At 50.2% G+C, this 15533-nt stretch overlaps 1 protein-coding gene across 1 annotated transcript in view; it reads left to right on the top strand.

Moving 5' to 3' along the window:
- Nucleotides 1-15533, top strand: part of Ccdc12 (coiled-coil domain containing 12) — a 58161-nt gene that overhangs the window by 21016 nt on the left and 21612 nt on the right. Inside the window, exon 2 of the mRNA XM_028886865.2 lies at nucleotides 15229-15296. Within this exon, the coding sequence (XP_028742698.1) occupies nucleotides 15229-15296 (68 nt within the window). The remainder of the gene's footprint in view (nucleotides 1-15228; nucleotides 15297-15533) is intronic.

Consider the following 15533-nt stretch of genomic DNA (forward strand, 5'->3'; position numbering starts at 1 on the left):
TCTTGTGCTAGAGTTAGGTCCTGAGAGTAGGCGGGACATTGAACATGCTAGTTTCCAGCTCTTGCCCGGAACCTTCTCATTTGGTAGGTGCTGTTTATCACACGTTCTCGTAGCTGCTGGGTCTAGTTCCTCCTGAGCTAGATAATATCTGAGGCCTTTGCAGTGCCACAAGTTGGTGGTTTTCTTTTCATTTGGTCTGAGAATGGGCCCTGGTTGTAACTCTTGCTATTGTACAAGTATTCTTGTATTCTGAAAGTGTGATACAGTCAGGAAACAGCAGGAAGCAGGCCCAGCCAGCCTTGATCTGCTGTGAGCTGTGAGTTAACAACCAGGTATCCTTAGTCGTCCAGAACCAGGTTTTGGGGATAGGATAATCCCAGATCCCAGTTATGTACGGCGTCTAGAGAGCCTGGCATGTCCACAAGTGAAGTGTGAACAGATGTGGCAGCAGGGCATGGCACTGTGCAGCATCCCTCCAGAGCCTCGGAGAGGTCTCCCTCTGCTATCCTTGAATGGCGCTTCTAACCCATGAGCTTGTTGCTTAAGTGGCTTCAACCAGTGACCTTTGTCCTTTCCTTCCTGGCTCTTGTTAAATGTTCTTAATAAATACCATTGTTTACATTGTTGCCACCTGTCTGTCTTCCCTCTTCAGCTGACTTCTGCATCCTGTCCAGCAGTACCTTCCCACTACACCTGTGTCCTTGGAAGTTGCCTTTTACTCTCTGCCTGGATATAGGATTCAGACTCATCATACTGTTCTTTCCTGTGATCCTTGCCATGCCCACTTGGGCTCCAGGTGGGTGTGGGCTTCATCCTGTCTAGTTGCTATCATCCCAGTTCCCTGTGGTGCTGATGCCATGTGGTGATTATACACTTGCTGTCTCCTCGACTGCCCCAGCTCCAACAGCAGCAAGTTCACCTTGGTTCCTGCCTGCCTTCAGATGACAAGACTCAGGCACATGGGTTTGGAGTTGACTGAACTGAGTTTTTTTTTTTTTTTTTTTTTTTAAGGAAAAGCAGACTTGCCTTTTGGATAAGTGCAGTGCTTATTTAAAAGTCTCAGGCTGAAGTGACTGAAGGGCTGTAGCCAGCCTGAGCATGGCAAACGTGGCACTGGCAGGTCTGACCCTCCCGCATCCCCCTTCCCTGCTAAACCGTTAGATTACATTCCTACAGCTAGACACCAAGGTCTATTCTCTTATTTGGCTACTTACTCTCCTGAGGCTGACCACCAAAGTCCAGCTATCAAAGTATTGAAGTCCAGCAATCAAAAGCCCCTTTTTGGCTGCCCTAATTATAATCTGTCCAATCCAAATTAACCAAGTCATCCCAATATAGGGTTTCCCCTTTTCCCTTTATAAACTGCCATTTGCCTATGGACCACATCTGTCTCCTCTCTACAGAGGCAGTCCTTTGTCCCTCCAGGACAAATATCCTCTCTCCCTTGTTCCCTTTCCCTTCTCCCTCATCCTCTGTCTCCTGTCTTTGTCTCTTATTCCCTGCCCTTTGTCCCTCTGGGGCAAGCAAATAAATCTCCTTTGTGCTGAGAACTTGGTCTTGGTGTGTCCTGTGCAGACTCTGGTCTTTTCAGTGAGGGCAAGCAGGATGAACTTCAGGGGGATCATGAAGTCAGACAGTGGGATCGCCACAGTCTCACACAGGCGTGGGCTAGTGCAGCTTTGTCAGTGGTCCACGGGAATAAAACTGGGGCTTTAGTTTGTGCTAGGCGTCGAAGAAGATGGAGGCATGCTGTGGACGCCAAGAGCCCTAATGTCCTAGCTGTGGTGTTGGCTGGTGGGGTGGGGTGTAACTGTTCATGTGTAAGGTTAGAGGTCAACCTATTTTAAGAATCAGTTCTCTCCTTCATGGGATCTTAGGATTGAACTCAGATCATCAGATTGGTATGGCAAGTTCTTTTTACCTCGTGAGCTGTCTCGCCCTGTTTTTCTGTTTGTTTTGTTTTGAGACAGAGTCTCTTGTAGCTGAAGATGACCTTCAATTCTTACATTTGATTTTCTTTCTTTTTTTTAAAAAAAAAGATTATTTATTTATTTTTTATGCTTACAGTATCATGTCGGTGTGTATGGGCGTGTATGCCTGCAGGCCAGAAGAGGGCACCAGATCTCATTATAGATGGTTGTGAGCTACCATGTGGTTGCTGGGAATTGAACTCAGGACCTCTGGAAGGGCAGCCAGTGCTCTTAACCTCTGAGCCATCTCTCCAGCCGAACCTTTAATTCTTGATGTTCCCGCTTACGCCTATTTCATATCTGGCTAATGTGGCACTTGATATCAAACCCAGGGCTTCTTCCTTGCTAGAAGCACTCTGCCAACTGATCTACATCCCGTGTTTTTTTTTTTAAGTATTATTCAGAAGGGGACTTGTGCCACGTCATGCATGTGGAGGTGCAGAGGACAACTTGTGCAGGTGTCTTTACTATATATATCCTTTTATGCACCCTATTTCAACAGTTGATTCTGTCTGGGTCATAGATGCTGTTGAGGTTGTTGCCTCTGTTGCCTGATGAGTGAAAGCTTTTGGCACCTGTCAGGAACCGTCTGGGAGGACCCAGAAATGGTATAAACAAGCAGCGCTGACTTGGATGTGTGTGTGGGGGCCAGGAGGTTGCTGGGCCCTTGCTTATTATTTGCATAGGCCCCAGGATGGTGAGAACTGGAGAGATGGATCTCCCCTCCCTCCTTGCTCAGCCTCTGAGTCCTAGCCACTAGCTGGGGCTTGTGGCGGAAGGGAAACCCTTGTGCTCTCCAAGCCTGGCCTAGGAATCAGCTTATGTCACCAGGAGCAGATGTTCTGGATGGCTGCACCAGCCCCACACTGGCCAGCTGACTCTTGCTGGTGTCTACCATGAAGTAGGGGAAGAGGTCCCAGACACCTTCTCTGTTGCCACATGAAGCGGTCACACAATCCAGAAGTCTTGCAGCCTGCAGCCTCCTCAGGGCTTTGCAATTGGCTTACTAGCACTCGGGCTGAGAGTAGATGAGGAAGTCCTGGCAGTTAGGAGCTCTGCTCTATAGCAGAGGCAGCCTTTCCCCTCCAAGAGAAGGGGAAGTGAGGTCAGGTGAGATGGTGGGGAATGACCTCATTGTTTAGCATCGGTTAGCATCATAGCTGAAAATTCTAGCCCTGTGTAATGGGGTGTTCATGCTAATTTCGGAGACCAGGCCTGCAATGTGGCTGCTGGGTCTGCTGCTGTGTACAGTCTAGGTTGCGAAGGGATGCGGGAAGATGCAGGCCTCGGCCAGCCCTCTCTCTGGCCCAGCAATGCTAGGGGTGGGGGTGCTGTTGAACTTGTAAAAGGTCCTAAGACACTGACTAGGCTTTTTGGGGTCTGTGCGCCAGCCATGGCCAGGAAGCAGTGTAGGGTTAGTATGGTCAAGATAGCCCTTGCAGCTGGATTTCTTGATTGCTTTTGTTTTTTGGTAAACTGTTTCGACAGCAGAATTAAAATGGAAAAATGTTACACACAGTTGTGTTGGGTAGCTCCAGCCTATCAAGTCTTTAGCCATTTGTAAGCATGGTTGCCGTTGGTGGCAACCTAGGCTCTGTAGTGTGGGGCTCAGCGTGCCTTCGCGTTCTTACGTCTGTTTCAGTGAGCAGCTGGCCTGCTGGACTGTGCCCAGCAGGCTGAATGATGCCAGAGTTCCAATTTTCCGTTGTGAGAAGCACTGTTCTGAACACCTACCTCTGCGTGAATTTCTAGTTATTTCTGGTTTTCAGAATCGGAGTTTCTGGTCCAGAAATGGTCTTGTCTTTTGGTAGTTGGCTTATATCTCTCTGGAATGGCATCAAAAGAGCTCTCAACCCAGTGACATGTCATAAGAGTGCTTTTGAGTCTAATAGAGAGGCTAGGCATGGTGGATTTCTATGAGTTCAAGGTCACCTTGGTCTATATTGAGAGTTCTAGGTCAGTCAGGGATATCTCTAGTTATACATACATACATACATACATACATACATACATACATACATACATATTACATACATACATACAGGGAAAGAGAGAGAGACCCAGACTCTAGTAGGACTAGCTCTGTGTGCCACGTCAGGGCAGAAATTGGGCCAGAACAAGGAGTAGGCGTTGAGAGGGGAGCAGCCAAGGCTTGAAGGCCACCCTCCCACTGGGGTCCTGTGTGACTCTGGATGAGTTACTTAATTACACTATGCCTCTGATTTGCTCATCTGCGAAAACAGAAAGGAATGCTGACCTTATAAAATGTGGTTATTGGATAATTGGTTAGTTGGTTAATTGGATAGAATTGATTACATTCAGAGCACAGTTTTTTGTTTAGTTTATTCAGAGCTGGGAATTGAACCCAGGGCCTCATGCATGCTAGGCAAGTGCTCTGCCACCAGACTATAACTCCTAGCACCATTGATTACATTCAGTAATGTCATTGTTACTATTCAATGACATAGGTTGCCGACATACTGTTGTCACTCATAAGTAGGAAAGACTGGACAGAAATGAATGTTTGCATCCAGCTCTTGGTAGAGCTCACCTACTAATGTGATGCCGTCTTTTTTTATTGAACGAACCTACTTAGGTTTTATCTCTCCTGCTCTCCAGAAGTGAGCATGATTGAGTTGGGGGTATGGCTGGGTTGGTAGAGTGCCTGCCTAGCTTTCACAAAGTCCAGGGTTCACTCTCCAGTAAGGCTCAAACAGGCGTGGTGGTACAGGCCTGTAATCCCAGCACGCAGAAAGCAGAGACAGACAAAAGCAGGGGGATCAGAAAGAAGTTCAAGGTCACTCAGCTTCATAATGAACTCTAGACCACCCTGGGATACATGAGACCCTGTCTCAAGGCTAGGCAAGTCAGTCAGTAAAGTGTTTGCCATGCAAGCATGGGGAACAAAGTTTTATCCCCAGATTCATGGAAAAGTCAACATGGTTGAAAAAAAAAAATTGCAAGGCAGGGCAGTGGTGGTGCACGCCTTTAACCCCAGCACTTGGGAGGCAGAAACAAGCAGATCTCTGTGAGTTCAAGACCAACCTGGTCTATAGAGCAAGTTCTAGGATAGCCAAGATTACACAGAAAAACTTTGTCTCAACCCCTGTCCCCCCCCCAAAAAAAAAAAGCCAGTGTGGTAGCACACCCTTGAATTCTGGCATCAAAGAAGCAGAAACAGGAAGCCCCTGGGGCTCACTGGTCAGTAATCTAGCTTAGTTGATGAGTCCCAGGTCAACAGAAAAACAGTATTCCTGAGGAAAGCATCCAAGGCTGTCTTCTGGCCTTCACGCACACTGCGCACACATACGTGCATGTAAACATACACATAAAGATAATTTTTTAGAAACAGGAAAGGTTAGTTTTGCATGAGAGAAGGAGAGTTTTTGGGTGGGAGCATAGAGTAGATGAAATGAAGGAGCAGATGTGTATGGTGGAAAGACCTAATGGGTAGACAGACACTTAGAAGCAGTCAGCCCCTTGCTGCGCTCTGCTCAGTGGGGTAGGTGGGAGGCCTGACAGACTGAGTAGTTGGGCGTCTCCACACCTCAGCTCTCCATTGAGACTCCACCTCAGCTCTCCATTGAGACTCGCAGGGGCAGTGCTGGGAGGCTCAGACAAAGGAATGCAAGAAAAGCTCCTCGGTGCTGGCCCCATCCTTCCCCAGTGGTTTGTTCACTTAGCATTGGTTCAGCTGTTGTTTTATGCTAACCTCTGCTGTGTGTAACACACACTCACCACGCACGCACGCACGCACGCGCGTGCGCGCCCCAAGACAAACAAAAGAGTATATTGTTTAAGCCATGACAAGTGTAAATGAGTTTCCATTTCTAGGACCAGGGTGCTAAATACTTAAGTCTGTTGTGGTTCCAGTAATTCGGCTGGCTGTCAGCTTTCTTGGGTTTTCATGAGTTGGGGTGTTGGTCAGGTGGGAATGAGAGAACAGCTGATTCCCTAGGAAGAATGCCAGAGTCAGGTATGAGCCTGGCCCACCACTGTGGACAGCAGGATTTGAACCTTGCCCAGATGCCAGTAAATATAGTAAACATTCCCATAGTAGGCAGGCATCAGGGAGCAGAAGGGTTGCACTGGACAGTGGCCTCAGGTTCTCTTACTTAAGTATCAGGTATTCCTGCTGAAGTGCCCCCAGGGCACCTGTCCCAAAGAGGTCCTGCAGTTTGCTTATAGCCCCACCACGGGTGAGGATTGATGACTTGCCTGCCCCCTGCCCAGTCTAAGTCTGTGGTCTAGGCTTCCTGTATTCCTCAGGGCTTCCTATAGGAGAGCCCAGGTGGCAGTTTGGAGCCTCTCCGAGTGCCAGGCTGCCCAGATGAACCGGTCTAGTCTGGCTCTCCGTAAAGGGAAGGGGGACTGTGGTTTGCCATGCCCTCTGCCTAACCTTCCAGTTTGTTACTTCCTGCTGCTGCTGCTGCTGCTGCTGCTGCTGGTGAGAGTGAAGCCCTGGGCACTGGGAGGGACCTGTGCTCACTCAGCTGTACCACTTGTTCCCTGGTCTGCCCTTCCTCTGCCCTCTTCCACTCATCCTTGAACAGGCAAGACAAGCGAGGTATACTTTGGAGACCCTCCCAGCCATCTAGAGAGCCACTGCCCCCTTGCCATGCTGTTGATACCATCCCTTCCCCTCCTGGGGCACATTCCCCACCCCCACCCCCGCCCTCCGAGAATCCAGAGTTCTGGATTTTTCTTCAGAAAGCTGTGCCTTCTAAAACCTGACCTGTGTGTGTGTGTGGTCGTTGGCCCTGGAGTCCAGTCAGGTACCCCAGTTAAGAATCCCCATCGCACTGAATCTCCGTGCATGCCTGTCCTTTTTCTCCTTGGCTCCCAGCTTGCAGTGCAGTTCCTAGCACCCGGGATCTGGTCAGTGTTTGTGGAGGAGTTACTGCCACCTCCCTGCACTTGTGGCAGGATGTCCAGTTGCACTTCTGGCAAGAACAAGAGCTGACTTGGCCTGAGGCCAGCGCCCTGTGTTTCTCCAACACACATCGGATACCAGTGATCCCAGGCCCAAGGGATTGCTAGCAGGAGCTGCATTGGCCCTGCATGCTGCTGCCTTGGTGTCAGTGGACTGCGGGGCTAGTCCTGCCTTTCCTCTGACCAGGGGCTCTTGTTTACTGCTGAGGACATTTGAGCAAGCATGGCCCCTCAGCTGCTGCCCACATCAGGTCCAGTCTGCCTGAAAGCTGCCCCACCCTTTCTGGGTCCCCTCAGCACTACCACCTCCCTTGTCCGGCACCTTCGTTTTCCCAGTGAGTCATTAGCAGTCTCAGCCGCACTGCCTCCTCCAGTCTCTCCTCAGCCTGTCCTACCTGACTCCCGACCTAGTTCCAGCTCTTATCCTGGGCCTTATCTTGGCTTCCTCGCTGCTCTCCCAGCCGCCAGCCAGGCACTTTGTTCTTTCTCTTTTCACAAGCCTCTGGAGACTGGCTGTACCCACAGGGTAGCTGTGGCTCCTGCTGTGACCCATCATCTCTGGCCTGCTGATCCCTAGCATGCCATGCCACACTCTGAGCTCTGAGTGAAGGGCCAGAGGATCCATGTCTATGCCTGGTGCCCATATGGAGGCTCGAAGAGGGTGCCTGATCCCCTAGAAGTGGAGTTTGGATAGTTTTGAGCCACGGGGTGGGTGCTGGGAATTGAAGCCAGGTTCTATAGAAGAACAGCCAGTGCTCTCAACTGCTGAGCCATCTCTAACCCCTCCAAGGCATCATCTAACAGATCTTCTCATGGCCCGGATGAAGTAGGTATAATGTCCTCTCGGCTCAGAGGTTTGCTGAGAGCATCACAGAAGACCCATGGGAATGAAAGCCCACCGTGAGCCCGGTAGATGCAAGCAGTCAGGTTCTGTAGCCCTGTGCTCTCTCTACAGTCCTCTCCTCCCTGCCCTTGGGGAGCTGTGCCACCCACCCCAGCTGCAGGGTTTTTCTTTCTCCCTCATCATTTCCTTCTTGTAATACTAATGACGTGTCACCATGATTGTCCTTGTTTTCATAGATGAGGAAACCAAGGCCAGACCTTCCCAAGGCTGCACAGTCAGTGTGAAACAGCCTGGTTTTCCACTCGCCTGTAAGCTAGAGCACACGTGCTCCACCAGGGGCAGGGGCAGGCGTCAGCCCTGTGGTACAAACTGGTAAGACAAGTGTCTTCCCAAGAACTCACAGGCTGGTGTCAGAACTCAGACAGAGCTCCTAGCAGCAGTTTGCATTTGGGGGCCCCGGAAGAGGAGCACTACAGCTCAGTGGAGTCAGTCTGCCTCGAAAGGTCAGAACCTCTGTTGTGATCACCCCTGTTCTCTCCACCAGTCTCTGGGCAATAAAGAGCATACAGTTTCTGGTGCCAAGCATGGTGGTGTTCAGTCCAGGACTTATCATTGCATCTTCAGGGTGAGTCAGACTCCAGTGGCTGCCCAACCCCACTAAATACCCTTATAACACAGCTCCAAGGGCCACCACACCCACAGGAAGTCCCTCCACCCCATTAGGAGGTGGCCCTGGCTCTGGGGACGGGCAACAGGGTGCTGTTGTGGGACCTACCAGGTTTGTCCAGCATTGTCAGCCTCTTCCTGCCCCTGCCTTGGGCACTGCGTGACCATCTGCCAGTCTGTTTCCTTACTCTGACCTGAGTTGGGGCAGCAGAGGCTCGAGCTCTCCTCTTAGGGGACTGCATGGTGTTTGCTTTCATGGGGAGGGGAAGGATTTTGAGGCCTTGTTTGCTGATGTCTTTAAGTTTTTATTTATTTACTTATTTATTATGGGGTGGGTTGGGGGTTGGGGTGTGCATGCCACCACATGTATGTAGAGGTCAGAGGACAACTTGCAGGACTTTTGTTCTCTCCTTCCACCAAGGATCAAACTCAGGACATCAGGCTTGACCAGAAGTACCTTTACCCACTAAGCCATGTTGCTAGCCCAGGGCCTTGTCTTTCTGACTGATACACAGAGGGCTGGTTCCCGTGGAAATCTAGTGGGTTCCCGTGGAAATCTAGTGGGCTGATGAGGCATGTGTGCCTGCACATTGAGAAATGGTCTGCACCATTAGCCCTTGCTGGTCTCCAGCTGCTTTGGAACTGGGGTAAGGGTGATGAGACCCTTCCATCGGCAGCTGGCACCCCTCTCTCCTAGCCTCACCTCTCTGCCCTAACTCCCTTCTGGAAGTAAGAGCCTCAGGCTTCGAAGAGCTGAGTTCTTGGGACATCTCAGGATGACCTTGTTCTTGACCACTCAGCTCAGATCCTTCTTCATCTTTGGTGCACTTGGCCCTAAACACAGGCCCCAGCTCTCACTTTAACCTTAACCACCCTTTACACTCAGAGCCACAAGTAGCAGCCGGTCGGGGCAAGTCCAGGCTGGGAGTGGAGCTCTCTTCTGATTCTGGTGTCTTCTTTCCACAAGTGCCATCATGTCACATGGGCAGCACTAGAGGAAGATCCTGTCCCCCCCTCCTGACTTCCTCGGGTCCCAGTAGTGACACAGCCTACTGGCCCTGACGGTTTTGCCAAGCAGTTACCACTTCCAGGAACGCTCTCATTAACTGCTTGGTACCCTGCCCCACGAGACATCTAGAATGGAGTTGAAGGGTTACCTCCCTCTCTGACAGCACCTTGCCAGTTCCGCAGTTGTACAAAACCCTCAGCAAAGCCTTCCTCACCAGGTCTGTCTTTGAGTACACTGAGGCTCCTCTAAGGTGTAACCCCTTTTTCTTTTATCCATGAGCCCAAGACAAACCCAGCACACACAGAGGACTGGAGGTACAGAGATGGACTCTGTCTTGAATTGGGGGAAGGAACAGCAGGACTAAGGTAGACTCTCCTCCCTGTTCCTCTCTCCTGTGTCTGGTTGGGGATTGAATTTGGGGTAGTGGCTCTGCATTCAGACAGCAGTGTGGATGGAGCAGGAGTGTCAGCTGATGAGGACTCTTTCCAGGAAGAGATGACGAGCAAACCCACCATCAAACATCAAGTGTGGAGAGTCAGGTAGAGGCTACCCAAGCGCAATAAAGCTCTTGCTGTCTGACTAGAGAGAAGAAGTCAGAGCAGGGTGGTGAAAGCCTGTAATCCCAACACTCGGATTACACTCGAGCTAAGTGTCCACACCCTGTTAGTTGGCGCCCGCTCCCCAAGACAGAGACCGACAAAACAGTCGACATGTTTGACACTGCCACGGGTCTCACAGATGCTAAGGGGCGGGGCTTATAAGCTACTTTGTGCCAGCAAATTCAGTAATCTAGATGAACTGTATGGTTGGTTTTGTTTGTTTTTGACTTGAGGAGAAATAGCAGCTGAGGAGAGGGGTCACTCAGTAAATCGATTGCACAAGCACGAAGACCTGAGTTCAATCCCCGGCACCTGTGTGAAAAGCCAGACCTGGGCCAGCAACATGGCTCCATGGGTAAAGTCCATTGCCACCAAGCCTGATGACCTTAATTCAACTCCTGGGACTCATATGGTACAAGAAGAGAAGAGATTCCCAAAAGGTTTCTTCCACGTATGCGTGCGCCCAATAAATAAATGTAATTAGTACTGATAAAGGAAACTAAAAAGCCAGGAGTGCTCTGTGTGCTGAGGAATCTCAGTGCTGAGGAAGCCAAGGCAGTTGGCTGCTTGGGCTCACTGGCTAGCTGGCCTAGCATGGTTGGCAGAAAGTCCCAGGCTGCTGTTCCAATAAAACAAGATTGACGAGGCTGCCCAAATGACTCAGTGGTTAAGAGCACTTGCTGTTCTTCTAGAGGATCCGGGTTTGATTCCCAGCAGCCATGTGATGGCTCACAACCGTGTGCAACTCCATTTCCTGGGGATCTGAAGTTCTCTTCTGACTTCTGCCTACATGATGTGCCTGCATACACTGGGGCACCCAAATCTACCCACTAAATAAATAAATACTAAAACAAAAACCCAAGTTGGATGACCCGTGAACAATGATACCCAGGGTTGACCTCTGGCTTCCATGTGTGTACACAAATTCATGTACACTCACACACATACGCAAATACACACACAAAAAAAATTTTTTTTAGAATTGAACATCCTGACAGTCTAACCCAAAACTATACTAACTTGACACATGGTAAGGAATGATGGTAGGAAAATATTAAAATGCTTTTTTTTTTTTTTTGTAATTAAGTTTTCCTAAGAGCAGAAACATTTAATAAAAACATTCTGGTTCATAACCTAGGGTAGTCTTGAACCCAGGGCTGGGTGTTTTCAACATCATTGGCTCTGTGTGCTCAGAACCAAGGCCACAGTGAAGTCCCTCCACACAGTACAGGTGAACGCTGCCAGAGACACCATGAATTCGTAGTGCATTTAATCTTGAATTACTTCTTAGTTATTGTGTATTTGCTAAATTTTTCGTGGTCCCCACATTTGGTTATGTGACCCCATTAAAGAAACTGGATTTGCTGGGTGATGGCGGCGGCAGCACTTGTGAGGCAGAGGCAGGTGGATCTCTGTGAGTTCGAGGCCAGCCTGGTCTACAGAGTGAGTTCCAGGACAGGCTCCAAAGCTACACAGAGAAACCCTTGTCTTGAAAAAACAAAACAAAACAAAACAAAAAGAAGCTGGGTTCTATAGGAGAGGGTTGTTTGTTTAGTGAGGATGAAGGAGAATGGCTGGGGACTTGGTTGTAAGAACCTGAGAGGGAGCAAGAATGGAGACTAGAAGGGTTGAAGAGATGGCTCAGTAGTTAAGAACATTTGCTGCTCTTCCAGAAGATCAGGGTTCGGTTCCCATTACCGACGTGGCTACTTATAACTGTCTGAAACTCCAGTTCTAGGGGATCCAGTGCCCTCTTCTGGCTTCCTGTAGGCATCAGGCACATACATGATACACAGACATACATGCAGGCAAACACACACATGGGGTGGGGCTGGGCTAGAAAGATGTCTTGGCAGTTAAGAGCACTTGTTCTTGCAGAGACCCTGGTTCAATTCCTGGTAGCCATGTGGCTGCTCACAACCATTCATAACTCTAGTTCCAGGGGATATGACTCCCTCTTCTGACCTCCATGAGCACTGGGCATGCATGTGTTACACAGACATACATGCAAGAAAAACTCATAAAATAAATCTCAAGGGAAAAAAAAAAACAGAATGGCAAATGGGGCTTGGGAAGGAGAGGAAAGGCAGAGAAACCTGGGAAGAGTGTGGGGCCCAGGGTTAGGACACTGAGCTTGATTTAGGGGGTCTCATCATAGTATCTCTGGATGGGAGACCCTAGGCCTCCTGTCTTGCTGGGTGTCTACTGGTGCCTTGGCCTGGGCGTGGCTGGCTGTGGCTGGATCTGTACATGTGGCCGTGCCTGAATTGTGTGGGGAGACAGGAAAGGTGGCTGAGGTCAGAGTCCTTTTTAGAAACTCAGTACGGCTCTTGATAGGCTGCTTCTCATCTTGGCAAGAGCTCTGGGCCAGGTTCTATGATCTTCGCATCTCTTCCCAGTTTTTCTTTCTCTGATAGCCATTTCCGAATTCTCTGTGTGCCCCCCACCCTTGGAACTCCTGTGACACCTCTAGTTCTGAGCTCATCTGAGTCTAGGCCGGGGTGGGGGGAATTCTCCGCTCCTGGCAGGGAGTCGGGTCGAGTAGGGCAGCAATGCCTGTGACCTAAGCCAGCAATGGCCCGAAGCAATCACTCTCCTCAGGAATGCTTGCTGTCCCACCTGAGAGTCACTCTTTGACGGGAGGTCAGAGTCCACCTCATCCCCCACCCTACTCATTTGTTCACCCATTCCTGTGACCACGTGTGTCTGTCCTCGGCCTGTGCTCTCCGCTCTACTCAGCACCCAGACGGGTCTTAGCTGGTTGTCTGTAGACCATTGCTGCCCCTGCTCACCAGATGGCTAGGAGGATTTAAAACGTCACCTGGATACGTGGTTGTTTTCTCACTTGTTAATGAGTAACTCGGCCCTTGCCAAGGCACTTGAGTTTTGTGGGGCTCTTGGAGGTGGCGGCGGCAGCCTGTCTCTGGTGGAGTTTAACCTTGCTCTTGGTTAGGAAGGAGTGTGGTGTGGGCAGAGGTGGAGTCTTCCTACACAGATGGCGCCCTCTTCTGTCAGTTGCACGAACCCTTCCAGAAAGAAGTGGGCGGGAGGGGGGCTGGGCTCTCTGCTCCACTGCCTCCATGCCAGGGAGCCCTTCACCAGCCCCTTCCCTGGACGCAAGCATTTCTGGGATTTGCTGTTGGTAGGGAGCTCTTTATTAGAATATCTGTACACTTTTAGTCCCAGCACTCAGGTGACTGAGGCAGGTAGATCTTGATGAGTTTGAGGCTAGCCTGCTCTACATAGCGAGCTCCAGGCCAGCCAGGGCTCCATAGTGAGACCTTGTCACAAAAACAAAAAAGAGAGAAAGACCATCTACAGCTCTGGTAGCTTTGTGGGCAAGCCTTTCATCAGGGAGGGAGCCCATGTCAGCTCATCTTGAGGCCTCGTCCTACCCTGTGAGCCACTCAGAGAATGCTAATTTGTTCTCAAGCCTGAACCTCTCTCTGTTCTTTAGACCACACACTATCTTTGCTCAAGTTATAACCTGGGAATGCCTTTGCCATCCTCTCTCTCTGTCCTAGGAAACCAGGTTCTCCCCCCTCCCTCCAGTAATCATGTTGTTTGTCTCATTTTGTTCCTGCTGCCTCATCCCCAAGAGACCGAGCCGCTTGGGTTGAGGACAGAAGGGTCTTGATGTGCTCTATTTCAATGAGCCAGATCACATAGGTCATATGGCCAAGGAATGGCAGGTCTGTCATTGCCCTGGATCTCCAGGGTGAGCACTGGTAGACAGTAACATGAAGCAGATGTCACCCCGAGGGAGGCAGCTGTCAGTGGTGTACAGGACTTTCTAGGAGAGGAATTGCAGGCAGCTACTTAAAATCTAACGTCAGCTCCAGCATATTCTCAGCCATCACAACAGGTTGCAAGTAGAAGCTTCCAGGTTTCTTCCTCAGAGCACCACTCCAGCAGAGTTCATTGCCAGTAACAAAGTGAGTTTGACGTCTTCTCAAGGGCTAGCCTTGGCATGCAGGGCTTCATCCTGGGCCTTGGGTCAAGCCCTGGGCCTGTGGCATGGCTCCATACATTTGATTCTGTCCATGTGTACATGCGCCTGTGGTCAGTTTGTCCACAGGCAGCTAGTCCAACCACAATGATGCTGGGGGGTAGGGAACCTGGGGGAAATTCCTTCTGCAGTAGGCAGAAGTGGCCCTGGTGGTGCCCTTAAGTTGTGGTTCTCTGGGTACCTGGAGATAAACGCCTTACATAAACGGGGCGGGCAGATTTAAGGCTGGTAAGATGGTTCAGTGGGTCAGGGTGCTTGCCACCAAGCCTGGCAACATGAGTTTAGTCCCTGGAGTCCACATGGTAGAGGGAGAGAACCAATTCCTGGAAATTATCCTAACCTCTTCAGACTCCTGGAAGTTGTCCTCTGACCTCCGTGTACTTGGTGGCATATATGTGCATCACACACGCACACACACACACACACACACACACACACAATGTAAGAAATTTTTTAAGAACCAGATTCAGAAGAGAAATTTCCCATAGACCTGTTAAATGAGTTCTCTTTGCCTCCATCTTCTTTAGTACATCACAGACCCAGGCAGCGAGTCTTGTCCAAGTTAGGTTACTTCTGCAAGGATCTAAATGTGTCTTTCTGAAGAGGTCTATGGGCTGGAAAGAATACCAAGAGGCCCGAGTTCTTACCCTGTCCTAGTTGTTGGTGACCACCTTTCCCATCTCCCTCCGGCCCTGTAACACGTGGCTCCACCCATCTCCATGAAGGGGCTGGTGACCATCCAACCCTGACCAGCTCCATTCTTGCCATCTAAGACCTTCCGGCTCTTCCTGCTTGTCCTCAAGGACAACCTTGGGCCTGGGCCTGGCCTGGGATCATGGAGGCCTTTTTTATTTTTTAATTTCATTTTATTTTGAGGCAAGGTCTCTCTGTAGTCCTGGTTGTCTTGGAACTCACTATGTAGACCAGGCTGGCCTTGAACTCACAGAGTTCTGCCTGCCTCTGCCTCCCGCGTGCTGGGAGGGTTGTGGGGTTTTAAGTTCTGCCTGGGGAGGGAGTGGAGAAGAGCGAGGTTCCTGTGTCTCCCTCCTCAGTTACCTGGCCCTGATGGTCCTCGAGGCTCCTGTGTCTCCCTCCTCAGTTACCTGGCCCTGATGGTCCTCTCCTCACCAGCTCCCCAGGTGACCTGAACCACAGTAGGAGTGTTCACCTGAGCAGTGGTTTTCTCTCTTTCCTTACAGGACAGGGAAGATGGGGAGCCACAGACCAAGCAGCTCAGAGAAGAGGAAGAAGAAGATGGGAAGCACAGGTAGTGCCTGTGGGGTTCTGGCCATGCCACACTGCCCTGTGCTCCCCACCAGCACTTTCCCAGGCTGCGTTCAGGGCTGGACACTGCTCATGTGGCTGCCTTGTTCAGATCTGAAAGCATCAACCCTATCACTAGTTAAGATTGCTCCTATAAATCCTATATATGTCCTTCTATAAGATTTCCTCACTTACTGTCTAGTTCAGCGGTTCTCAACCTTCCTAATGCTGTGACCCTTTA

This window comes from Peromyscus leucopus, chromosome 7, assembly GCF_004664715.2.
Source record: "Peromyscus leucopus breed LL Stock chromosome 7, UCI_PerLeu_2.1, whole genome shotgun sequence".
In the NCBI taxonomy this organism is placed as follows: domain Eukaryota; kingdom Metazoa; phylum Chordata; class Mammalia; order Rodentia; family Cricetidae; genus Peromyscus; species Peromyscus leucopus.